This window comes from Pterocles gutturalis, unplaced genomic scaffold (assembly GCF_000699245.1).
Source record: "Pterocles gutturalis isolate BGI_N339 unplaced genomic scaffold, ASM69924v1 scaffold27511, whole genome shotgun sequence".
NCBI classification, from domain to species: domain Eukaryota; kingdom Metazoa; phylum Chordata; class Aves; order Pterocliformes; family Pteroclidae; genus Pterocles; species Pterocles gutturalis.
Window position 1 is genome coordinate 15,441 of NW_010101238.1, and position 27,456 is coordinate 42,896.

Below are 27,456 nucleotides of genomic sequence, written 5' to 3' on the forward strand. Positions count from 1 at the left end.
GTGTGAGGTTGAGGGAGAAGCCAGGTATCCTGTGCAAAATGAGTTTTGTTGTTTAATCTCTAGCTAATAGGTTTTGATAATTTTGTCATTGTTTTGAAGCTGAGGAGGTCTAGGAACAATCACTGATGTAATTGTGGGGCTGGAAGGGTATGGGAGATGGATAGCAATGGCAATGACGGAGAGAATATTTTATATGTGTGTGGGAGCTGGGTGGCATTCTTTCTTTATGCATCATCTTGGGTTACCATTTTGACTGCAGTACCTTTCCTCTTTTTCAGACAAGTTATGTTTTTATATGCTGAATTCCTAGATAACCTTCCATAGCTGTACTTCGTACCATTGAGAAGTGACTATTGATTAGTGTGTTCATATTGTTTGGCTGCGGGTATCCAAAAAGTATCTCACCAAGCAAAGTGCAGAGAGCTGGGAGAATGTCTTCTGCTTTCCTGATGTAGCGGTGAATTTGGGTGCCGCTTATGTGCAGCAGAAGGACACAGTCATTGTTTTTTCTCCCAAGGCTTCTTTACAGAGTCTGGAGGAGGGCCGTGGTGCAGGAAGACAGACTTTCCTTCTCTGCTGTGTTGTTTCCCAACTTCTAGAATCTTTCTTCAGAGATCCATAGGAGAGGATTTAATAAAGTGACCCTTCTTTACAACACCAAAGCTTTGACAGGATTTCCCCATGATACAGAGGCTGTGACAGCTGAGAGTGGGACCCGGAGATGAACACATCCTTCCAAATCTATTCTTGTGCTGGACAGGGAGCTGGTCCCTCCCCACAGCAGACTGAATGTTTGGTGCCCTTCATCTCTTCATTCTGATGTGAAATCCAGCAAGTGATCCATCCTTCTTGCAGTGCTGTGCTCTTGTAAAAGTTGGGTTGGGCTTTTTGTGCTGGTATATGTCTAAACAAGGATAATCTGAACCAGATTTCAATGTATGTCTGAGCAGTGAGTGCTCTACATTTGAAACATTGAGAGGCAAAAAAAAATAACTTTCCTAAATATTGTGGAGAAAAAGGTTTGGTTTCTTTTTTTTTTTAAAAAACCCCAAACCTCCAGGATGTATTTTTAGCTTTAAAATCCTGCAGGAAGTTTGCATTAAGAGATTCACAGAGATGAGAGTTACATGAGGGGCAAAGACCATAGAGGAGAATGGGAACACAAAGGGGTTGGACTATAGCTCCTGGAGACCCTGCTGTAGGGTGTCCAGGTTAGACTTGTCCCATTTTTAGTTCTGCTTGTAAGGAAGAGAAGCATCTTTTGTAGGGAACAATTTCAGTGAAACTCCAGTTTTCCTTAACAGCTGGAGAGGAGACACTACAAAGCAGTCATGAGGCCTGTAAGCGGGGATATGTGTTTTTATAATAAAGTGCAACGATAATACAGTAATAGCAACTGTGAAATATGCTGGTGTATGCCTGAATGTTTCTGGTCACTTTGGAATGCAAGAACTGCTGTACAGCTGAAGCACCTCCACAAAATACTTATTTTTTCTTGAAGAAAAATGAAAATTTATGCCATGAATCTTTTAGTAATTGAAATAATTGGGGAAAGCTGTATAGGAGTGTGACTGTCCTGTTACCTGGACGCTTGTTCATGGCATCTTTTAATCAATGTTAGATTCTTTTGTGTGGGGTTCCCAAGATGCTGGCTCCTTTCTTGTATAATAAAGCTGCTCTTTGCAGCTTGTTATTACAGTCTTTTTGTAGTGCAGGTACTGCAAAAATGACCCAAGAGGTGTAGATATATATATCTGTGTTAAGCAGGCAGCAAGTGGCAAATCATAAAATGCCTGTGATAATGTTGTTATGTAAAACCAGCATTACCCTTCTCTGCTGTCTGCAGAGCGTGCCTTGGTGTCTCAGCTTGTCAGCTGCGTCACTTATGTGTGGGTGGTAAAAATCTGTGAAAATGGCTTAAAAATCCCCACTTGAATTGTGAAGGATGTCTGGCTAGGACAGAACAGTGAAAAATAGCATGCTGTGCCAGCCTGCTGCGATATTTCTTTGATAGGACGATGCTATGTGGGTCGCTCATGTTAGCATGGACATTTGGGGAAGAAGTGTAGCTGCATTGGCCTGAAATGCAGCTGTACTCAAGGCAGAGAACCCAGATGACAATACTACAGAGCTTCCAGTAAACCCTGAGCTTCACACATTTAATCAGATGCTCTGGGGCATATCACCTGCAGTCCAGTTGTGAGCACCTTTTGTAGTTTAGAGGGTGATTTGATACTCTGGTGATACAACACATAAATAAGAAATGTCACTCTTCAAGTCTCTTTAAAGCTTCTTGTTTCTATATTTGTTCTTTTAAATATGCTGGTTGTCTGGCAGTGGCTTTCATTTCTGCTTGATTTTCTCAAGTGTATGCCTCTGGTGGATTCATGTTTTACCTGTCCTGCACCCAGCCTCGCTTCCTGTACTGGGAAGCTTTGCCCTCTGTCCACGGAAAGACACTGGTTTGCATCATGCCACGTGTTGGAGTGTATTTGTACATGAGTGTTCCTCCCACTCTGATGGTGCATTTATGTAATTCATCATAGTTACTGCTGAGATAGCAAACAGCCCCCTGGAGCTGCATAAATAAATAATCAGAGAATATTCTTTTATTACCAGTTTACAGGAATAGCTTATGTAAGCAGCATGTGCCAGAGCACTGTGTGCTGAAATACTGGTTTCTCCTGAGCATGTCTGAATGTCACTGAGATAAAGTATATGAGCCTGCATGAAGTACCTGCATGGCCTAAGCAGTGAACTTGTACAGTAATGAAGGATGTTTCTTCATTATTCTATTTTTACTCTGTTTTTTTTTTTTCCTGGTCTGATTCTAAATGCAGGGGGTTTGTGCTGTAATTTGTCAGATTCACCTATCCTGTACACAAAACACCTTGGAGGACCCTCAGAGACCTAAATTCTATGGATGAAGTTCATCTGCTTTTGGGCATCTGTTACATCAGTGATCATTTATGCACAGCCTGCCTTTCTCCTTTTCACTGGGAGGCTTTCACTACACATACCTCTCTATCATTCAAACCTTTTCTTAGACATATAGTGTCACTATGTGCTATAAAAATGATCCAGAGTTTGTTGGACCCAAAAGGCTCTGCACTGAGAGTGTCGTTGAAGTGCAGCAGGAGCAAACAAGATACATCTGCTCTGATTGTCGTGGTGTCTTGTTGCTTCTGAATTTATTCCCTAACTTTGAAGCTTCTTTAGGTGCCACTGTAAATTGGCAGCAGAGAAACACATCTCAAGGAATCCTCTGTGGCTGGTGGCAGGGAGGAGAAGAAAAAGGGAAGCCAGTGCTGTTGAAATGAGAAGGTGTATTCCTTGCTGTGCTCTCAGGACTCGGCTTAGTGTAGAGGCCAGACTTACTGCTGTGAGAGGACGCAAGTTGTTCTGCCCAATTCTGCCACGGTTTCTTTGGAGTAAGACCTGAGTGGGAGGCTGTGGGCACAGATGCCTTCACTACCTGTTCGTGAGTATATTGCACGGTGGATCCAGTGCCTGGCGTGTTGGCAGGGGATGCTCCATAGCTGTGTGATGAGGTAGGACATAGAGCTGCTGCCTGCACAGTCGTTACCATCTTCTGACTGGAGGTCCCTGCTCTCTGCAGCGATATGACCTGGATTAATCCCAGGATTGTGGGGATCATTGTGGAGTTTTTTCCTGGTTTTATGTGTAGTTATTTAGTCCCTGCCTTTGCATTCACATGCTGCTCTCAATGTCTCCTTGCTTCCCGTCTGTAACCTCTGGTTTGTACCACACCACATGGGTCGGGTCCAGATGAAATATTCCTAAAGCCTCCCACCTCAGGCACCTATCAAAAAAATAAATGACATAAGCGGGGGATCTGGCCCTGGATTTAAACTGTGTCTCTGTGTGTCTTAATTCAGGCCTCAGCTTTTTTGCCTGTTTCTCTGTTTTACTTCACTGAGCTCATTGGTATGCAGCTGATGAGGCTGCAGCATAAAAGCACAAAAAATAGTGACTCATAACCCTTTAGTAGCAGACTGTGAGTATAAAATATAGCACACTTCCGTCATCCACAATATTATTTTAAACAAAACAACACAGGCCAGTGATTCAGCATCATTGTGGGTTATAGTACATTACATTTTATCCTGGAGCCCTCCTGCATCTGATTTCTTCCTGCATTTCATGAGTTTAACAACTCTCCAGCCTACCCCCATTTCTTCTTGGTGGTAGCTGAGCCCTTGGCTGGCTTACGCGTGCACATATGTATATTCCTGTGAAATCTTCCACAGACAGATGGAATGCTGTCAGGCTGAGCAGTGCTTCTGTGTTTAAAGAGAGCATCCACACTAAGGGTATATGTGAAAGGTAGCAGGCAGCTGGTTATTTATTGCTGTAATAAGCACTGGCAAGCAAATGACAATATTTTGTGCATTGTGCTGTTTGCTGTTCTTTTCAGCATGTTGAGGGATTTCTACCTGTGCTCTGCTTATGTTTCTTCATGTGTGGATATGGAAGCATGTAATTTTTTGAGTTTTGCAAGTTGACTGTATTTTATAAAGATAGTGCTGCCTGTGTTGGAGAGATGACCTTATTGCAAAAGCTTTTTGGGTTTGTCAAGAAAATAAGCCCTTTTTATTCCAGCTTTCCATAAATGCCCAGTGACTATGTGATGCCTGACAGGAAAAGTTATTTTGGTTTGTTTTTTTTTTTTAAATCTAAAAACATGAGGCAAAAAGAACCAGAAAGGAGTAAGCATGGAAAAGCAGACAAGTACACTATAACGTCTTCTAGATGAATGGGGGCTTTGGTACTTCCATAGTGGTCTGTTTTGAATGTGTACTTCTATCTCAAATAATTATGCAAAACTTGGTATTTTTTTTAAAGAAAGTTAAATCCAGAAAATAATAATGATGTAGAAAGGAATCTGAATGTTGGTTCTGCATGTGCTGCAAGATGAGGAAAAGGAAAGGTAGGTAGAATCAAAATCAAGCACTTCCTTACACAGCATGTAATTAGATTATAAAACTCAGTGCTGCAGGAAGTTATTGAGGCTAAGAGTTTAGCGGTATTAAGAAAGGGGATTTTACACCGATTTGGATAATAACAAGCTAAATCAATAGTTCTTGCTGGCACAAGTGTTGCTGAGAGATTGGATACATAGGGTGGTGTTTCAAGGCTGCTCATTGCTGCCAGATTTCAAGTATCAGATCACACCTACCTGTCCCCATTACCACATTTCCCTGTTGCCACCTAGAACAGGCAGCCAGTGGAGGGACTGTTACTAGACTACATATACTTCTGATCTGATCCTGCCTGGAACCTCCTTCCTTTCCCCTTTAGAAAAGAGTAAGAGACATTGCAATTCTGCAGATGGCAAAGCTGATACCAGTGCTCTAATGCATACGACTCTCACCTTCAGTAGTCTGTACCTCTTAAGTACTGTTACTTTAAAATAAAGTAACAGGATAACCTGTCAAAAAGCAGAAGCAGGAGGGTTTTGTTGGAATAGAGAAGAAGCAATGCAGAGTTCAAGGAGGGGACAAACTTTTTTTGATCCACAGCTTAGGTTATGTTTGTGCATGAGTAAATTTTACAGTGGTATTTTACTTTGCTAATGAATAACCCACAGGTAGCATACATCAAAAATACGGTAACTTATACAGACCTAAGGAATACTCACACTTAATATGCTGAGCCAGTGCCCAGCCCCATGTCCTTCTCTGCTGTTCGTAATATCAGCTTATTCTGAATGTAATGATTTAAGCAGTTATGGTCTATGAAGATTGCAGAGAAATACATCATCTTTACTCCTGGTCATGGTGCGGCACAAGTGGGATCTGTTTCGTTGTATCTTATAATTCAATAGCAATTTCTTGAAGGGGTGAACTTTAAGCGCTGAATTGAAGCAGAACCTGATTTACAGAGCTAGCATCTGCAGCCCCAGCTGAATTTAACATTGCTCTTCTTCTCTGGCTGTCTAATGAGGTTAGTCCTAGGTTAATTTTTCTCCTGATGCAGTTTTAATTGAAATATAGTGAAGGCAACAGAAGACGAAAAATAAAATAACTTGAGAAAATCCATTTCATGCTGCACCAGTGCTTTGTGGTAGGATGTTTGTTATTGCTGCAAATTATTATTTTATATGAGGCACTTGTCTAATAGCATGTGTGCACATGTGAATCATCTGCAGAGTCTGTGGCAGCATCGCAGAAGTGAAGTTAGCTCCAGTGGCTGTCATTGAGTTTGTGCCAGTGGGTTTAATTCCTGTGTTAGATTGAATGTGAGGAAATATTAGTATTCTTCAGCCCAGCAATCTTGGAATATAAAAGGAAATATTTTTGCATTGTTAAGAAATTGCGTATTGCTATTAGTGTTCAACAGTCTGCTGATAGTTAATGGAGATGGTGATTTATTCCTGATCAGGATCTAGCTCTGATTTTTTTTCTCTTAAGAGAAAGAAGAGGAATCGTTCTTTTGCAGATGATGAAACCAAAAATTAGGTTGAAAGCTGGATCTGATATACAGAATGTAAGCATCATGTTCTGTTACTAGCAACTGTGAAATGCATACCCACCATCATGAGTTAAGCTGTGTGGCGAAAGAGGGCAAACATGCGTTGTTAGCAAATGTGATTCTTCACACAGAAAACAAAATGCTGGTTTTGCCTGTGCTATTCCCACACACATGCACAAAATATTCAGTCACTTAAATTCTTCATGACTTCTCTCATATTAACAATATCTGGGAATGCAATATTTGTAGATGAACCTTCCTGTTCAATTAGGGATTAGTTGACTGCTGTCTCTACAGCATGCTGAAGAGCTGGTCATAGAATGAGGTGATATAAAACCTAATGGTATCTTTCAAGTAATAATCCACCTTTAAAAAGTGCACGTGGCTGGTTTTAATATTTTAGACTAGTAACCTGCTTTGTTACATCCTTAGTTTGACAAATTCTTCTTCCGTGTAGCACAGAGCAGAACCGCTGCACTGTGTCTAGATGCCAGTGTCTAACTATGTTTGTGTTGAAATGTTGCAGTCTGTGCTTTCTGGGATCATAGCAATGGTTTCCGTGCTCTCAATCCTCCTGTTAGGAAACCAAACAACAAACCACTCTAACCACTTCTTAAGAGTAAGATGATTTCAAAAGGAAATCCTTCTGAAAGGACCTGGCAGGAATCTCTCCTGACAGTACACCTTTTCTCAGCTGAGCACTAAATCCAGAATTTACCTTTTCAAACTGGTGCTAAATTAATGTGTAGTGATCAAACTTAACCAAATTCTCTTTGCAGCTAAGCCATGGAAAGGAACTCACTATTACAGAGCTGTACTGCTGCAGCTAGAGGCAAATTTGGCCTCCTTAGAAATATTATATTTCTACGTGCTTCAAGATCCTGCTCAGCTCTGTTCCTGTGAGGTCTTGAAGTAGATATTAGTAAGACCAGAGTGATCCCAAAACAGTGGGGTGGCCAAATTTGAGAGAAGACAGGAAGCATGGTTTGGTAAAAGGACTTACTCTGATTCTTCCAAGCTTTGTGAAGCCCTGTCAGGTAATAGCTCGGCCCTTCCTTTCTCCTCACCTCTCAAACAGACCTCCATAGCTTTTCTCAGCCAGTAAGTTATTGGCTTCTTGCAGGAATCTGTTTCCCTCCCTTGATTATTGCATGAGAAAGTAAGCAGGGTTTACTGCTGTTTTGGAAGCTGTTTTATCTGATAATGTGCCTGGGGTTTTCATTTTTCAAAACATTGTTTACTGCCAATTTGAAAATAGTTGTTTCTGCTCCTCTCTGAGGAACCAATATGTTCCTGTGGATTTTACTTCTCTTCTGGACAGCACAGTATCCCTAATTGCTCTTGCTTTAGTGACTAATGAATAACGACAGAAATGGCCTGTTGCTTGAAACTTATGTGGAAAGCTTGCATATGTATCTGAATATTGGAGCTTTGGCTCCACTATTGCATTTCCACCTGTGATGAAAGAAGAGAGCAAGCAATGAAGCAGAAACAGAGCCCATCTTCGGGGGTGCATGGACCAGACAAGGACTCGAGCTTTGGGTGAACTCTGCAGGCAGCCCACTGCTCTGCTTGGACAGCCTACTGCCACCCGCATACAGTGCCTGCCAGGCTTCCCCTCTCTGCACCTTTCCTGCTGCACAAGGAGGAGTAATGCTGTGAGAATAAACACTGTAGGGACTATAAAGTGCATGTTATTTGGAATATGAATATATCAGCTATGAACTCAAAACTCCAGATGCTCATCTGCCTAGAACGCTTTACTTGGAGTCCAGTTATTGTGGAATAAGGCACCTGGAAGGGCATATTGCCCTTATGTGTGGCAGGTTGCTTTGATAGTAAGGCTGTGACAGTGAGAGGAACCAAAATGGGAAAGGAGATGGTGTGCCGAGTAGCATCTTTTGGTCTCTGTTCACTCTTCTCACAGTTGGACCGTGACCTTGGGTCTGGGTGCTGCTTGGTCTTGCCAGATAAATTGTTACCATTACTGCATGCTATCACAGAATATAACTAATTAGGCAAGAGCTGTACTACTTATGGAACTTAAATGGTATCTAGCACTATGTCTGGTTTGTGATAACTCACTAGAATTTTAGTACAGTTGTCCCTACCTCTTCTTGCTGCTGTCAGTAACCTGGAGAAGTTTATGTTCTCAGTTCTGCACCTGTTAGAACATAATCTATGTGACTATAGTGATTTAACTCTTGCTTTGTCCTTTTCTATAGCACTTTTCCCAAAACTATTTTTGTTTTTCCTCTGGGAGTGTTTGCGGGAACATCTCTGATTTAATTAACGTTCATGTGGATATTCCCTAAAGCTCAGTATGCTCTTTGAAAAATATCACTGTCCCAAATGTGCTTTCGTGCACGTTAACTCCTGCTTAAAGGCAAAAAACTAAGACAAAGGAGATGCAATAAAGCATCTGTTGTACCTTAGCTATACCTTCATACAAAGAGCACTCTTGGGGCTGGATGACATATAGCATGTGACAGCCTGTGCATCCAGCGTGTGCACCCAAAGGAGGGCATGGAAGGGAGTACTGATCACTTCATTTTGTAGTGTCTTAGTTTGTGGATGCGTCCTGCAATCATACTGCTCAGTGCCCATCAGAGAAGACTTGACATGGAGGTGTAGTTCCTTCAGTGGATGAATTTGAATTAATAAAACCTACTGGACTTTTCCGGTCTGTGTGGAGCTCCAGGCACTAAATGCCTGGCAGATGAGTGCTGGTGGAGGAACATGGGTAAGGGTGGTTGGAGAAGAGTTCAAGCCTTGCCTGGGAGATGCCTGGGTTTCTCAGAAGCAGTTGTTAACTCATTTGGTGATCACACACAGCTAATGCTGTTGTTTGGAGAAACTGATGTACCCTGCCATGCCTTGAGCCTTGGACCTTTAAAATGATGGTGAGGGCAAATAGGTTTGAAAAATACTTCAGGTTTTTACACAGGTTGTTTAACGGCTGCTATATGAGTAATACTGATAAGCTGTTGGCCTGAGACAGGAGAAGGGTTTTTTCCTGTCTGCTGAGTAAATAGCCCTTTGCCTTAAATTTAATTGAATGCCTCATGACTGTGTCAAGAATGAATGTGAAAGTTTTTGTCTAAAAGTGTCTTGGGGAAAGCTGTCCAAAGAAGGATTTCTCTGCTTTTCTATAGACTCTGGTTGTCATTCTGCCTGCTAAGGCTTTTTTCTTCATAGTCAACTCTTGTGCTGACCCTATGACTGGTTCCTTGAGTGGGAGCTGGAGTGCTCCCTGCACCTTGGGGGCTTGGAGTTGCTTGTGGGTCTGCCCAGTGTTAAAGCCAGCCAACTAAGCCTGAGCTGGTCTAACAGTCCATTGTAAAACAGATACTGATGCTGGGGCATGGTGTTGCCCCATGTGAAATGCAGCGCAGAGTACACTGAAAACAGGAAAATCTCAGCACAGTTCAGGTCAGAGAGGCAGCAGATCTGAGGGGACTAAGGGCTCTGCCAGACAACACGAGTGTGACAGCGAGCCGATGTGTTAGGTTGCAGCTGGCCATTTTGGTTAAATAGCTTGTGGGCCAGGTGATCCAGGGGAGGCAGTTTGGGGCAGTATTTTGGAGGCTCGAGTTTGCAGCCCTGTCTGATGACTTAAGCCGTAGCCTTGATTCATGCTAGCCTTTCTGCCTCCCCATCTCTTTGACTGCCAGCTCTTCTATTGGAAGAAGCCCTCAGCCCAGTCCCACTGCCAAGGTGGCCAGTGTCGGAGCACTGCAAAGTCTTGTGGCCGCTGGGGAAAGACTCGAGACCCAGGTTAGGGTGGGCTGGGGTAGTGCCATGAACTTATTGTGTGATGATATTGCACTTTTCTCCTCCCCTGCTACCCCTAAGCACGCAGAGAGCAGGATATCAGTGCTAGTCTGCAGTGATCTGGGAAACAGCATTGGGAAAGTTGATATGAAGATGCTGGCAGTATATTCGAGTATAACAGAATATTTTTACCTAGATGCTCTGGTCTTTAGATAATATTGCAGAATGAAACAGCACATGAGCTATAAGAGAGTATTTTATTAAAATACGTCTTAGCTTGTTTCCAGGCAAAAATATTTTAAAATATTCTCCCTTTCATACGTGCTCAGTAATCTGTTCATCTGTTTTTCTATCATCTTTTTAATATTTTTACAGAACTGAGGAGTGTGTTGATTTTTTTTAAAAAGAAAATTAAACTCTGTTTTCAGCTAGGGAGTTTCATTAGACTTAGTCTGCAGCATGTGTCTCTAGCATCAGGAGATCCTGATACTGGGCTGTAATTAAGTTTTGCATTCTGTCTGAGCAGAGTTCATCTCAAAACCCAAAATCTAAGGGAAAAAATAATTTGTGCAGATGGTCTTCATAAAACAAAGGCAGATTAAATCTGGAGCTGTCACAGAATTGCTCTTACAGATGCATCTGCTGCAAAATAATTGCCTCTCTTGAGCCCAGTAAGTTAATCAGTGTCTTTTGTTTGTGTCTGGAGTGAAAACAATTAAAAGCTCATCTCCTATTTTTTAGGTAAACTTACAGATTCTCTTATTTTTAAGGGTAATTAGATTTATTTTGATGTGTATCACAGACCAAAGTGTTCCTGTTGGACAACCAGCTGTCTGTAATATCATTTACCTGTAGCCAGGATGTAATTTCTTTTCAATCACCTTTTTTACCTTGGGCTGTTTTTTGCTAAAGAGTTCAAAATCCTATTGTCTTCTTTTACTTAAATTGCATTTAAAAAGCTTATGGCTTTTTGTACAAACAAAAGAACTGCCATTATTTACATTTATTTCAATTTTTCTTTAAATTAATTTTCTGCAACATGAGGAAAAATTCTATAATGTAGTTGAAAAACTAAGCACTGCTACTGCCTGGGTTGTAATCCCTGAAAATCTGTGTTGGGAGTCTGGTCTCTCAAACATGGGGAGACACTTGTGCAGTGTGTAAGCGCATGCAGGTAGAGGGGAGCCCACTGAGATAGGCGGTGGATGTTGGAAAGTAGCTACTGATGATGGCACCTAATTCCTAGAAGCACATCTGAAGTTCCCAGCGGACTTCCACTGTGGGATTTCCAATAGAGATTTTCCTCAGTGTAGTTTGCCAAGTCCTTCTGTATGGCTCAGTATTACACTGTGGTTTCCCAGGGGAATAAATCCCACCCCTCCATGCTGAAGTGACTTGTTCAGGGTGGACAGTGGCAGACCTGGAGAGAGAGTGCTGCTTTCCTCATGGTCCAGAGCAGCCGAGGCTGCTTCCTCCCCAGGACTGCAGCTGCCAGGGAGCACACGAACGGTGCTATGGTGAATTTATTTTCTGTTCTCAAGGTTCCCCTGGATCCTGGACCAGGCAAGCATCGCACCTCATGTCCACAGTTGACCACACAGTGTGAACATTGCCACAAAGAGTGAGGCTTTGAAAGGAGGCAGCAAACGTCCTGTGTCTTTCTTCCTGCTTTGCACAATCCCTGCTCCTCCAGGACAGACCACTCCTTTGCTGTCTTCAGATTGACTCTCTGCTCCCTGTAGTATCAGGGTTTTGTTGATCAGGAGCAGAGTTAAATAACTTTTCCTGTGCCTCCTTTTCTTCATGGCCTGGCAGGAGGATGAAGAAGCCTTCATTGTTGTGCTGGAGGTTAAAAAAAAAAAAAAAAGATAAAAAGAAAAAAACCCACCAGGATCTTTTAAACTCTGTAGTACACGGCAGTGATGATGCGGTTGTGTTTAAAAAGAACAGGATCACACTTCATGATTAGCTTTTCATGACTTCTTCAAGATGGCTTTACTGTGTTTGTGCTCTCCTTGTGCTTATATGTTGGCATTAGATCACAAGTGCTGCTCTCACTAAAATGCACCTTTTGTCTCCACCTCTGTTTGAATACCTTAATCTCTGAATTCTTTCAAGTCAGTGCTGCAGCAGACTGGCCTCTTATTTTTTTTTGTTATAAAGAATGAGTGACAGTTGCTATGGGGGGCCACTAAGGGCACAACTGAGCCTCTGTGCAGACAGACAGATATTTGTTTTATTTTAATTCTCGATGACCTTTATTTTATCCTGATTCAATTGTTTGCTCAAGGGCACCAGCCTTTTTTGTGCCCTTGATGCATTAAATATTTTTTCCAGCTAAAAGAAGCATCAGATATATCTCCTGTTGTCTTAAGAGTCATGATTAACCTTCAGTGGTAAATGTGACCAAGAGGAAGTGGAAGGATGTGAAAGTGGAAAGTAGATTTATTTGTAGAGTGGAAGAAATTAAGGACTCTAGTGCTACGACTGCAGAGATTGTAAAAAAATTCAGAGATGAAGATCCCTGAATGTCAATTTTATTTTCTGACAGCTGTTCCTGACTTAGTTAATGGGAAACACACCTAGCCACCTTCTTTTGTAAGTTAGTAATGTTCAAGTCCAAGTCTTTCTTGGATATGAGCATTTTCTGGTATGCTCTTATATCTGTAGCTACATCTTCTTTAAGAGGCACAAGCATCTATCCACTCTGCAGAAGTGTCCTCCCTTAACGAGGGTACTGAGGCTTTGCAGATGGCTTATGAGAAAATGAAAGAGATTAAGGAAGCGAGTTGTCAAGGTAGTGGAATACAAATTAATAACTTATCTCCTCATGTTGTCCACATTTGATCTAAAAAACCCCTGTTAAGTAGCCTTTGAAGACCAATCCCAAAACTTGAGCTGAAAATGTTCACTGAAGTCTTTGTTTCAGAATTCCCTGCTTTATTTATAAATAAAACAGATGTATTTACTGCAATCACAGAATCCAGTCTGTTCGAGTTATATTTTCTTTAGGCCCTTTAAAACAAAATTCTGAAGCTGATAATAATTTTTTTAGGTTAAAAAAATTAAAAGAAAATTACCTGAATGTATGATTAACTGAGTTGTCTGGACTGTCAAATCCCACCCCACCAATCAATCTCAAATAAGAACCAGAAGACTTTATCTTGTACTAGAACACAGCTGTCAGGAATATCTCCAGCCTAGATATAGGAAATTTAATAGTGGTAAACTTACCATTTTATTTGAGAAAATGGAATATACCTTCACTGTTAAGGATCTGCTTTATATCATACACATATCATACATATCCAATTGTGTGATTGGATAACATTTTCCAATATTAAGGCATTCATTATGTTAAATATTTGCCTTTTCCTTTGAATAGGTGAATGGCTATATTAATATGATTAATATTATCAATTGTGTTTGTATTAATGTTTGCCAGGAGTGCTAATCATTGGTGACCTGTCAATTCATTATTGGATAAAATTTTCCAATATTAAGGCATTATGTTAAATATTTGCCTTTTCCTTTGAATAGGTGAATGGCTATATTAATATGATTAATATTATCAATTATGTTTGTATTAATGTTTGCCAGGAGTGCTAATCATTGGTGACCTGTCAATTCATTGACATTTTTAAAGGAAGAGGAAATGTCACTCCAAAACACATGCTAACTTCCATTGTTTGAACACCTGTCTGAAAATGAGATTTGATAAATGAAGTTGGTAGATGTTTCAATTTCTCGAATGAGTGAGTTTCACGGTTTATCAAAATTATCTTCAATTTTCTGTATTAATTTTAGCCACATTGTAATTTGATTACAAGTACCAAAATCTGAAATGGTCCAGCAAAATTTGCGCAGCCCTATCATGCCAAATTTTCAGGTGTTGCTAACCTTCCTTTCTCCAGCACTGAGAAGTGGTCTAGCAGTTCAGGCTGTGCACACAGGTTGGGAAAACTGACCTGCTCCCAGGCACAACCTGAATGATTTCAGGGCTTGGATTGGTGCTGCTTACCTAGGAATTATGAGCTCCATGGATTTGAAGCTATTTTGTTAATTAAACTGAGTTTTCAGGCTTCTGTAACCATTTTGTCCCATGTTTCAGTGAGACATTCCACTTTGTAATGGCTTTTTCACTTTGTCTAGGTAACTGGCTCCCAGAATACTAAAAGTAACTAAATACCACCCTGATGGGGTTTAATTTGTATACACCTCTGCCTTCCATGCATTTAGCACCTGTGCTGCAGGTCCTGGTTGTCTGGACTTAAAAACAATCTCTTTTATCCATTGATTGCCCATTTGTTCATTTTTACTCACGTTTATTGTCATAATTTTTAGTTCTTGTCTTTTTTTGCCCTCTGATATTGTTTTGGAGGGAGGAGCAGTTGCATGTGGAGACCTGTGTTCTCATTGAGATGACAAAAGAGCAATGGGAATTGCTAAATGCCCCAGTAACATTGGTTGCTTCGCATTTGAAAAAAGAGACAGGGATTTCTGAGAGTCTGATCAATAATTCTGAACTTACTGGTGTTTCCCAGTATCTAGGTGTCTGTTCCTATAGTCTTTCTAGCCCATACTCAGAGAAGAAGTTTTAAACAAACATGACCATAACTCACCTCACTAGTCTGTGGAAAATCATACAAATGCTTTCACATCACCTCGAAAAATAGTTGGGGTGTTGCTCTTTACTGTTTGTAAATGGTGCAAATATTTACACATGCAAATATCAGATGGATTATGAAAAACACAGTGTTCATAGATCTCTGCAGTAAGCCCTAACTCTTCTACGTTTTCAGGAGTTTTATCTTTTTCCCTGACTCGCTACTTGTGTGATCATTTTGGAATGAAGTAGGTATTTTCAGTTAGGCAATCTCATGGCCTAAGTGGGTGAAAAATGTTTCCTTTAATGAAGTAACATTTGAATTGCCCTAACTTGCTCTGGCTTATCTGTCCTTTTATTTGCCTTGTTTTGCAGGAATGAATTACTTTTTCTGTTCACAACTATTTGTGAACATCACAAGATGTCTTCAAGCTACACATGGTATTGCAAGATCTTAATATCTTGTGTGGCTTAAAAAACGTCTGTGTCATAAAAGTGTGGTGAACAAACATTATGTGGTTGCAGTAACTATCACTAACCACAGTTCGTCAGTAGTTGAAGGTGTTACTGAAAAACTGTCCAAGCAAGTGGTTCACACGCAGCACCAGGCTCTTGCCTGATCAAGTCTGTGCAGCCTACTGGTGCAGAAGTGCTGTGGGGTGCTAATATGGGATGAGCAACATGGAGTATTATTTTATTTGCTTTTTAAACAAGAGTTGGGCTCTTACTGACCTTCATAGTTTACCCAAAGTTGTGTCCACTAGTAATTCAGGTGAGATGTTTGATTTGGGGCAGAACTGAGAGGTTTGAGTGCACCCAGATCTGCTCATGGCTAAGAAATTTTCTTAAAAAGCAGGACTAATAGGCTATGCAGCCAGCTAAAGGGATGCAAACAAATCTGGAGTGACTGAAACCTTTTACTGTTTGACCTTCAAGGGCAAAGCTGAATTACAGCAGGGAAATGCCTGTTATTGCCAGGCCTCTCTCATGACTGGCTGAGAGGACAAAGTGAGGAGATAGAAAGGGAGGCTGCTCTAGTTGCTTGCTCAGTGATTTTTCTCCTTTTTAGCTTTTAAAGTCATACTCCTTTTAAAGAACTTTCTACTTGCTCCCTTCTGCTCTGCCCTTCAGGTTTTTTTAGTCCATTCAGAGGCCTATAGAGTCCCATGGCCATGAACACCACCTGAGAAAAGTCTGGCAGGTGAATGCAGCCCATTAAGGTGTGAGGATTCACTCCCAATGCAATTCTTACGTGATAACCACTTCCAATTTCAGTTTTCAGGTGCTTGGTTTATTAGCAACACAGCAATTCCTGCAGAAAGCTGACTGATTAAATGGCAAAACACTTCTGTTCAAAATCTAATTTTCTATCAAGCTGGTTCTGATGGAAGAGATTTCAGTGATTCCCAAAACAGTATGTAGATAATTAAGAAAAAGCCCTTGTGGTTCTCAAGCCTCCAGCATTTGTGAATGGTCTATAAATGTGCCTTTCACTCTAGTCCAATAATCTTTTTACTCATTACTTGATTTCAAGTAATACTGCAGCAAAACTAGATGGCTTAAATGTTTATTCAGTGTACTTTTAAAGTGGCAAGCCAAAATACCACAGACTAATGATGAACAAACACCTCCAAGTTATTAAACTTGTATATCTTGCTTGCTTTTCATTGTATTCTCTTGAAATTGCATTTTCTGTCTCCTGCAAATTTCCTTGATGACTGTTTGATATATCTGACTCTCTGATTTCTTTAATATGAGGATGTTTCATTTACTAGCCTGTGGAAAGCTGATAACGTGGAGATTGGTATCTTGCTTCCATTCTTATTTTTGAGTCTGGATTTTCATTTTTGATCGACATCTGATGCACAAGCTTCCTCTGGCAATGCAGAAAAAACCAGCCCGAAGCTGTGTGATTGCACATCTCACACAGTGGGCCTGAGGAGAGGACAGAGACATAGGTCTGCTCTTTCTGTGCCAAAGTACTCTGGGCTGGCTACGTCTCTGCACAGCCTGTTCAATGTGCACAGCCATGTCAGGCCTGCAGGGAGACTGGGAAAATGACTCACTATATCTTCAAATCTTCACCAGAATATCAGTAGCTTTCTTTACCTTTGTACCTGCTATTTGCCTGTGCTTTTTAAGATTGTTTCTTTGTGGTTTTTTCCTACTCCTGGTTCTAAAAGAAGTGAAAGCCTTTCTGGGCTTGTCTGACATGCAGCATATTTTCAGGAGCATGACACAGACAAGAAGCATGGTTTAAAAAGCTGCTTCTTGCAAGTAAATTCAGGAAACCATTTCTGCAAGTGTTCCTCCATTGTTGTTGGTGAAAGATCAATCCTGACTGGAGGTAAGGAGCTTTGATCTGAATAGGGACAGACTGCACACATTGAGCTATTTCTGTCACATCTAGAGAGGATCAGTTCATCTGTAAGCATTTCTTGTGGTGTTCTCACACCCATGCTTTTGGCCTTAGACAAAAACAAAAGATCAGGACCATAAAATCTGAGAACCAAAAGGTACCTCTCCTGTTTTTCTCTTGTGCAACTTGTAATGATCTGCTGCTGAAGAATTAGTAGAGTTAAAGCTTAAATGGTATTGTCTTCAAAAGAGCTGTAATCTCTGTGACTTTTAAATTTGGTGGGAGCGTCTGTGTATTCAGGATTTCTGAAAAGTAACCCACTGATTTGGGATCTGAACCTAAATAATAAGTTGGTAGAAAGTTAAACAAACTCACACAGATGCATTTGACATACACATGTGCAGGTTGGAGGGGGTAAACAATTGTGAAGAAGTTATATTTAAGTCAGCCTTCACCTTAATCTGCCTTATTTGACTCAGTTTTCAATCTCCACAGTTCTCAGAGCATTTTCTCTTCCCCACGGCATCTGTTTTACAGTAGATGCCCTGTGGTACCCAGGTGTCAATTCCGCATCAGGATTCAGGCCTCCAAGTGCAGGGCCTTCCGTGAAGATGGCTAATGGTAGTATTATAGGTCATAACTCTTTTGCTCTCAAAAATATTTAAAAGTAGTATGATTTTACCTACAATTCAAGGGGGATGCTTAGAAAGTATCTTGCTTTGCAGTGTTTTCTTGGTCTAGAAACTGCCTTTCTGCCTGTGATTCTCATGTCACTTGTGTCCACAGCTGTGCATAGCTGGTTAGAAGCAGAGCTGAAATTGAAATGCCTGTGAATTTCTGCAATGTAAACTGCATGTATGCTTGTGGGTGCTAACATTGTAGTGAGTTGGACTTTGAAGTGCTATAATGGCAAGTGAAGGCAGTGTACACTGAACAGTGTCCCCCACCTCTCCTTTTCCAAGTTCACACAATCTGTAAATAAAGCAAATCTTTTGATCAGTTTTATATATTTTGATCTTCTAGTCTGTTGTTCTCATTAAAGAAATACTGTCATGATAGGCTCTTCCTCTTCTCTTTTAGCTGTATGAATAGCATCCAGGCAAACTGTCATGCTTTTCACTCTGCAAGGAGATGCAGAAGGTAGAATTTTTGTAAACTAGTGTTGAAACTTAAGCTATTGATCTCTGGTGAGAGCTTATTCCTATTCTTGCTAAAGGCATCGGCTGAGGATTGCCGGTCCTCTTGAGTACTGAAAATGTGTGACTCTGAATGAAAGACTAAGTATTTAATATATCAAGAAAGGATATTGCTTTGGGTTTTGTTTTCTTTTCAATACTTGCAAATGCAGTGATAATGTCTTACTCAGTAATACTTCCAATCTAGAGTTGCTTCCTGTAATTGGCAGTGGGCATTACTGAATGTTTCAGCATAAGAGGCAGTTTCCCTCTCTTTATTTCATCCCCATCTTACAAAATGGGGGTCTGCAGCATACAGTGTGCTACCTGTTGGGCCTCATTCTTGCCTGTAGCAGAGGATTTGTTAAAGCCCCAAAGAATGGGATTTAAGAACTCTTCCAGATTTTTTTTTTTTTTTTTTTTTGCTAGACTAGTCTAATTGTCATCCAGACAGGTTGAGGTCCTCTTCCAATTTCAGCTCACATATTCATCAGTTCTGCATGACAACATCTGCAGAATGTCTGAAAAGTACAGTATCTTTCCTTTGTGTTTCTTGACAGAAACAGGAAGGCTTTTTCCCTGCTCGTCTTTTACCTTAGAATGATGAAGAATGTTGTCTTTCATCAGTCCCGCTTCGAGAGGTCTTCTTGGATGACTCAGGTCAGGGTCTTTCTGAGCTCTTAGGTAAAGAGGTGGGTATAGCAAATCCTTTTCAGAATTCTGGAGTTAACTAGCTAGTAAGTGAACCCAGGGGCTGAATAAAAATTCCTTCCCCCTCAGTTTATTAGGGTTCTTTGGGAAATTCTTCTGAGGTCAGAAAGCTAACAGTTCATGAAGGCTGGACTCTATAGCTGGAAAAAAAGAATAGACAAGACTAGAATTTGTAATTTTTAGACAGGAAAAAAATATGAAGGGAAACAACTACCTTTTGCTGTAGCTGTGCAATGTGAATAAAGAGAGAAAGCTCCTTCAGGCACCATAAAACACAAACCCCAGTTTTCCTTCATAAAATTATTTACAAATCTTAAGCAGTGAAAATGAGGCAGGCAGAAATCTTTTCCCTCTGGTTTCAGGCACCAGACTTTTGCTTTTGTTCTGAAATAGGATGAGCTTAAAGACAAATATGACATGGGACAAAATCAGAGCCTTCCATGTGTAAAAAATCAACACTGCATGTTACTGATTAAAATAAGGAAAAATCAGGTTTTTTTAATAAAAGGATTCTGCCTTCTCACAGGAGGAGAGGCGTCAAACTTTACTCGCATAGTGTGAATCTTCCCCATGGGCAGAGCGATGCTGTAGTCCTGGTGAGTAAGGGACTTGACGTGAGAGGATAGTTTTTACTTTTACCTACAGAGAAGGCAGAGGCTTAGCTTGGAAATGCTCGTGTCAGATCCTGTCTGTCAAAGATTGAAAGTCCATTGGGATGTTTTGCTGTGGTTGAGGAGAGGCAGGTCTCGTACAGCACTGCTGTGTTTGTGCACATGAACACATGTGGTGCTATTCTTGCAGTCGCCTCCCTGCACTCTCCTAATGCCTAGTTGGAAGCTGAGGAATTAGCTTAAGAAGCCTTGTGAGAGTTTCTTTTTGGAAATTGGTGCCTTTAGTGTGTTACACAGACAAAGTGAGTCTGGCTGTCAGTTCCCAAGACTGTATGTGTAATAGAAAAGCACCAGATAGTTGCAGTTTAATAGAACCCCTTGATACCCTCATCTGCTGGATAATAACTTTAATTGACAGTTAATGTTTTCAGCTACATAAACAGGTTTTTTTATTATTTATCTTCCAGAGAAAAGTTACTCTTGACAGAATCTTTAACCTTAGATCTTAAGAAGCTTTTTTAAAATTACAGTTTGAGACAAATCGGATGCTTTATGGGTTTCTGCTGGCTACAGAATCATGTAAATTAAAGCATTCTAAATATACCTATTTGAAGAGTTCTTAACTTTTCTATTTTTATTTTTAGAATGGCCATGAGCTCCAAGGCAGGAACTCGCCTTGTGAAATAAAATCTCAGGCACCCCAGTAATGTTGCTGCCCGTCTCTTTAGAGGTACCTGGGATGTTCCTGTACGCTTTGCACTTAGAGCAGCTGTTCACAGACAGTTAATCCAGTGTCCATCACTCTGGGACCTGGCTGAGGATATATCGTCAGCAGGCTCTTCTAAGTGAGGGTATTTACGATGATGCTGCTTCTGCCCAAACCTACTGCCCTGGACCGTGGGGCCTGGTTGCTTAGGAACAGGTTTGTGAGATGACAGCGGTGCCTATCTCTTGGCTTTCAGCAAATAAGGAGTGTTAATTTGTAGGAGTTCATATTGTAGCTGACTTGCTCTGTGGTTTATTAAATCCAGCGTGTTTTACTAGCGTGTTGTCTGAAAGATTTCATTTACCTGAATTTTCCAGCTGTCTTAAAAATATGGCACAGCAAGCATCAGCTGTGAGCTATCAGAGCAGGGCAGAGCTTAATACCAAGTGTGACATTTGGAAGAGTGTCTAGGGGGATGCACTGTGCCTGCTTATTGCATTTCAAAAGCACTTTACCATTTGCCAGGCTTTCTATTTTTCTTGAATTCCCAATTCCTAAGGGGGTTAGACAGAAAGGGAAAGGTTTATGCTTCCCCAGGATAACTGATTACGTCTTATCCTACGCAAATTAACACCCCCCCCCCCAACTTTTCACACCATAAATGTGCAGCAGGTAGAAAAAAAAAAGGCAGGGGGCCTGACTCAATACTGGGCTATACTCAGTGGTATTCCTCCGTCACTGCCTTCCTTTTCTACTCCATAGCCCAAATTCTTCCAGCCTCTTCCTTTCTTTCTTGCTGCCTTTTGCCCACCCTCTCACCCTCACCTCCTCCAGGTCTCCTGAGAGAGCAGCCAGCATTTGCACAGCTCCTAGCCTGCTCCTCAGCAGTCAGACACAGCAACATGTGCCTCTCCTGTGGGCTGGGGGATGGAGGAATATAGCTGATTATGTCATGTGTAAAGCAGGAGTCTCACAGATAGTGTCTTGTGAGCTATAGCCTGCTGCATATTATGGCATGAGAAAGCTGGTTTGTGTGTCATCAGGGAGACAGCAAAGTAGCAAGGCTTATTATATTCTTATTTTCACTTTCAGTTCACAATTTAAATATCCACAAGGAACAAATTTTCTCTGCTTACAACAGTCTTTTTGAATTATAATGTCATTGAAAATTCCATTTTGCCTTTGCTAAATGCTGGAAGGTTTCCCAAACAACGATGCGAGAAGGAAACAGCTGTTTTCTGCAAGGCAGAGATGTGTGCAGAGAAATTGTAAACTACCATAATTCTTCAATACTGTACAAGAAAGGCTTTAGAATCTGTCATATACTCTAAGTGATAAGTGTTTGTACAGCACCTAGCAGAGTGGTTTTTTGACACTTTTTTTTTTTTTGCTGCTATTCCAATTTAAATGTTAGTAATGGCAATCATACAATGCAAATATATTCCAGGTCATGTAAAGGCATGTAATTAGCGGTTCACACATGTCTTTTTAACTGTTATAATCAATGGAAATTTTATTAATGCAAGTAAGGACAGTAGGGTTTGGTGCCAAAATGTCTAGCTTTGAAATGCCTGAGCGCTCTGGCGTGTGATTACTGGCAGGCTAAGATGCTGTGTGAGAGGGGGGTATAATGAGCTTCTGCTAAATTCTCCCTAAATTTCTTCTCTCTTCCCAGAGCAGAGTGGAATTGTATTACTGTGATGATACCTGAACTCCCACTGGAAACCAGTGGGGTGGGAATTAAAAAAAGATGGTTTTCTCTGCATTAGCTGTTTCAAGGGATCAACATATGTAATTGTAAGGTTCCTGGGCATGTAGGGAGTTCTGCTTATGCAGGAGTTGTTCTTGCATCCTGTGCAGATAGATGCATCCCCCAGCTGATGTAGTTTGGCCCAGATATGGTGTCAGTTGGGAGCTCTGCTCAAGCTGAAGTAGTATCGCTTCTGCTTGAACTTTCCCGTGCCACATGGACATGTCTGATGGAGAGGCAAGAAGGGATTTCCTAGGAGTGCTGAGAGGGCTGTAGCAGCCCTCAGGGATGGCGTCTGTGTGCACTTGTCTTATCACTTAATAGCAACCACAAAATTAGGGACCTCTTCTTATTTGGGGATGATTGCTTTCACCCCACGTACATCCTGGCAGGTTGATGGGAAAAGAGAAATAATACAATCTGTGAGAACTTCTGAATGGCCCTTTTTTAATGGTTATCATTGACCAAGACAACTGGTAACTTGTGTCCTTCTCGTGTGACTCATCATTGCCCATGGATGCTGAGAATGTGTTGACTTTAGCTGCAACAAATCACAGTGGGGAGAAGATTCATATGGGTAGAAAGAGCACACTGAGGTGCAGGTGGTAGTGTCCAGTGCAAGTGGGGTGTGCGGGCCAAGAAGTGGCTGATTTTGTGACCAACAGAGGAGAGTCTTCTGTTTTCCTCTCTAAGGAAAATTTTGGGAGCACCAGTTAACTGCAGTGTGCCAAGAGGCAGGATCTCTTGTAGATCTTGAACTTGTCATAAAATCATGGTGGTGCAGTACTTTAAGCTCTGACATGGGAATCCATAGCTGGAGTTTGTCTCCCCAGCTAGCACCTCATCCAGCTAAGCCCCTACAAGGGACAGAGACAGAGACCACAACAATAGCAGCTCTAGTGAAGCACCAGCAGCTGCACGGGTTGCTGCCCGCCTGAATGGGGGGGGGATTTCTTCCCCTAGAAAGCCAATGGTGTAGGAGTTCTGCTGTTTGAGGGATGTGTTATTTTACACTCTTGATTGTATGTACTTGAATACATTATACAGAGACTCAAATTGCCACGAGATGCTTTTGTAGAAGTGCAAATAATAATATTGCAGAGTTGTTGCATCACTGAAAGTGGCCCAAGTCCAAAGCAGGATTTGGTTGTGTGCTTCAGGCGGTAGGGTTATGTGCTTGTACCAGATGGAGACTTTAAATTTTAATCAGCAGGTTTATAAACACAAAGAATATCCTTTTAACAGCCCCCAGGTCTTTTACTAATAAGCTGCAAATGCTGAACTTCAATTAGCATGGAGTGGAGGCGCAGATGAAATAATATACATTCTTACTGATGATTATCCATCATGTGAGGATGAAGTCAAGACATGAGTAATGATCTCTCTCAGTTTGGGGGGCTTTTGTTTGTTTGGGGATTTTTTTTCCCTTTAACACATGTTTTGGTAGTGTAAATGAGTGAAAATAGCTAAAAATAATTTGGACCAGTTCCTCTGGTGGGGAAACTCCATTACAGGTGAAGAGAGTGCAAGTCTTCAGTCCTGCTCATCTTTGCATTGACTTCTGTAGATGTTAGGTCAACCCAACACAAGGGTCTGTGACAGCTGTGTTGTTAAGCTTGCTGTGGAAGGATTAAGAGCTTACAAAACTACATTTTTCCTGCTGCTGAGGGCTGACTGAGCTTTGAAGCAACACTGCTGTGCACTATCAGGGAATCCCAGCTTTCTTTAGGAGTGTAGGTTCATGGAGAGGGAAAGGGATTGATTAGTTTAATGCTGCCTTTGCCTTTAGCAGCATGTTTTCTGGCCTGCGTGGTGTGCTTGAGTGCTGTACGTGTGCCCCAGCTGAGAAGCTCTTTCTGGACCCTGCAGGCATCCAGCTACTGGGCTTGTGCCCTGCCGTTTCTAAATTGTTCACATTTGTGCATTACAACAGCGGTGTCAGCTCTTCAGAGGGTGTCGAGGAAGAACCTCTACCTCGACTGATAGCTTTTAGGGAGGAAAAGGGTTGAGTGTCTTTGCAAAGATCAGTTTTGGCACATAGTTTGAGAAGGTATTGGGAAATTGTCAGGAAAGCTGAGGAAAGGTGCAACTTTGTGGGATATAGATTGGTTCTGGGAATTCTGTGTCTCACTTTTCATGTCTTGCCTTAAGAAGGCTTTGCTGGACAAGTAATCCACTAAGAGGATAGGGCCTACTGTAGAAAAATGGAGATATGTAAATTTGAATCAGTAAGTGAAAGAAAACTGTTCTCCCAGTAATATAATTTGAATACTTTCTGACTACTCAAACCCCAAAATAATACCCTTGAAATACTTACTGGTCACTTCTTTGGTGGATTATGCTTCAACAGAGGATGGCTGCTTTATAGGTCATACTGGTTTAGAACATGATAAATTAGAATCATTTAAGTTGGAAATGACCTTTAAGATCATTGAGTCCAACTGTAAACCTGACACTGTCAAATCCACCACTAAACCATGTCCGTAAGTGCCACATATACACATCTTTTAAATACCTCCAGGGATTGTGACTCAACCACTTCCCTGGGCAGCCTGTCCCAATGCTTGATAACCCTTTCAGTGAAGACATTTTTCTTAATATCTGATCTAAGATTGCGGGAGAAAGGCAGAACAGTATTGCAAAGGTCTCCCCTGACACCATGAAACCAACAGGATTTTGCTCCTCCTGGATCATGTAGGTTGAGATTTGTAGCTGGAGGCAGCTGCTGCTCTTTTACAAAATACAGCTGTGAGCTGTGTGTAAGAAGTAGCAAGGTGACAGCATGGCACAGGGGTTTGCAATTGCCACAGGAGTCTGAGCGCAAGTGCCTCTTGATTGAATTGACAGAGATGCATGGGGCTTCAGTTCTAACTTAACATAGGCACCAAGGCTGAGGGATTATTGAGGCAAAATGGACCTGTTCTCTTTGATTATCTCTGATTTGCTACTCTGATGGCATATATCGATGCTAAAAGAAGGCCACTAAGCTTTTCTTTGTACTGCATTGGAAATGACACATTGCAAGAGGAGGAAAAGTTCTATTTAAAATTGCAGAATTGGAGATGAAGTGAAATTGAAAAGAAAGATCAAAGATATAAAGTAGGAGGAGGAAGAAAGAAACAATGTACAGTATGGCTGCACAGACATCTTAATTTCATTTTAATGGATCTCTGACCACTCAGGTAGGAAAGGGTAGCTCTTTGTGTACTGGGAGGGAAAGAAGAGCCTTCTGCCACTGTACTGAGATTTCCTTTGAACATGGTCTCTTACCAAAATGAAGGACTGCACTCTGCTTCATATTTCACAGAATTAAAAAAGACTGAGCTATTGTCTGACTCGCTGTATCCTGCTTATGTAACTTGCAGATGACGACTGTGCAACCTCTGGCTGAGCCCTGGAAAATTTTCTTGTCGGTGACTCAGGTGCTTGGCAAAACAGGCTGGCATGGTGCACTTGGAGATGAGATTGCAGTTAGAGGCACTCCCTGGGAACCAGAGCCCAATTCAAGGTCTCTTTGTGGAGGCTGTCCCTGCTAGAAGCTGTGTGTGGCTCACTGATCATCCTGGTCGTGTTACTGCCAAGTGTCTCTGTGCTAATGCTGTATTGATTACGTGCAAGTACAAAGCATCCCCCTTGATTGCATTGGAGAAGAAGAGAACCACAGCCCTGACTGTTGTCGAGAGATGTGGGTCAGCAGGGAAGGAGAAAAGCTGGGCAAGAATGAGTCCTTGGCCTTTACATAACTTTTATCTATAAAAATTCCAGCTGGATGTAGGGAGAGTGTTTAGTGCAGCTGGGCTGCAAAAATGGGACTTCATGGGGAAGCACAAGGTCACGTTTTGCAGGCCCCATTCCCAAACTCTGTGCAGTCACCATAATAGTGTTGGTTTGGAGGCTCTAGATCTGTCTGAAAGCTGGAGGACAGGACAGTACATTGTGCTATAGGAGTAAATTGAGAGCTATGAAAAGGAAAGGATTAGACCTGGGGATGAAGGGAGAAAACTGAAAAAGAGGCAGAACTGCTTCAGCTGCAAACTAGACTTCCCTGTGGGTCAGCTGTCATCTCCAGCAGCAGGAGATCCCAAGTTCCACCTCTTTGGAAGTATGACTGAGAGGAGCCAGAAGGTCTGTACTACCAAGTAGATTCAGTCACTGTGGAGGGTTGAGGCTGGGACAACTGTGAGATCTCCAAATACAGCTCGTCTTATATGAATCTATGCAGCAGGCCCCTCTGGCAGTCCAGCCAAGTTTAAAGCAGTACTTAGGTTGCTCCTGCATAGAGCCCGTTTGCCAGACTGCAGTAAGATGCGACAAAAAAAGATTTTGCCATAGGGGTGACCTGGTGACTAATGAGTTTCACTGATCTTGTGCTTGCAGGAGAAAGCAACCTACCCTCTGCAGTTCCTGCGAGCTTTGATGCTGGAGGCTCTGAGAAAGCAAACGTGAGCTGTTACCCAACAGCAGGGCTGTGTGAGCCCACTGAACCTCATGATGCTGCTCTCTCATGCGTGTATGAACATGACAGTGCAGAAGATACCAGCATCAGGAAATCTCTTGATGGCTTCTACAAAATATATTGCAAAAAACAGCCAGACAGAAGGGATCCCACCTATGAGGCTGCATCACGATGTCTGTCACAGAAGATTTCAGAGCTAGCAAACCAGAGTGGAACAAAGTATGTGTCACGTTGCCTGCAAATGGCCCAGGTGGTCTTGAACAGAGATGGGTGTAAGATCTTTCCAAACCATCCAACTACTGCTTGTTTTTCAAAGCCACCTGAAGGAGAAGTCACGTTGGAAGACACAAAGAGAACACCTGGACTCTCAGATGATGTCCTGCAATTCCTCTTGAAACAAACACGGACAGAACATAGCCCTGATGTGTCACATGAGAAGTGAGCAAGACGCTGGTTTGTTTCTGTTGTTGGAACTTTGCTTTCAGTCTGAAAAGAGGTGACTGTCTTGGAAAGAACACTGTTCCTCTTAGCACCACCTTCAACACGACATGTTCCATGGAGGGGTTCATCTGGAGCAGACCTTGCCACCTTGGTCTCTGCAGGGCAGCACCTCATAAGAAGCATCTGTGGTCTCCATGTGACTGCTTGGGATGGGTGACAAGTGATACAGTGTCTGTTGCTGGGACATCAAACATGGTGATCTATACCTACCAGGATTTTAAATTGACCTTTTTCCCTACCCAGCTGAACAGTAGCCCAGCCCAATTTCAGGCCCTCTGTAGGCATGTCCAAGTGCTGTTGACTGTAACAGAC

The 27,456-nt window shown here is 41.7% G+C and overlaps 1 protein-coding gene across 1 annotated transcript in view; it reads left to right on the plus strand.

The window, feature by feature from the left end:
• The window catches only part of LOC104468554 (chromosome unknown open reading frame, human C20orf196), a 39,118-nt gene extending 12,033 nt beyond the window's left edge, over positions 1-27,085 (plus strand). The window contains exon 2 of the mRNA XM_010082742.1: positions 26,565-27,085. Within this exon, the coding sequence (XP_010081044.1) occupies positions 26,565-27,085 (521 nt within the window). The remainder of the gene's footprint in view (positions 1-26,564) is intronic.
• Positions 27,086-27,456: the final 371 nt, after the last annotated feature.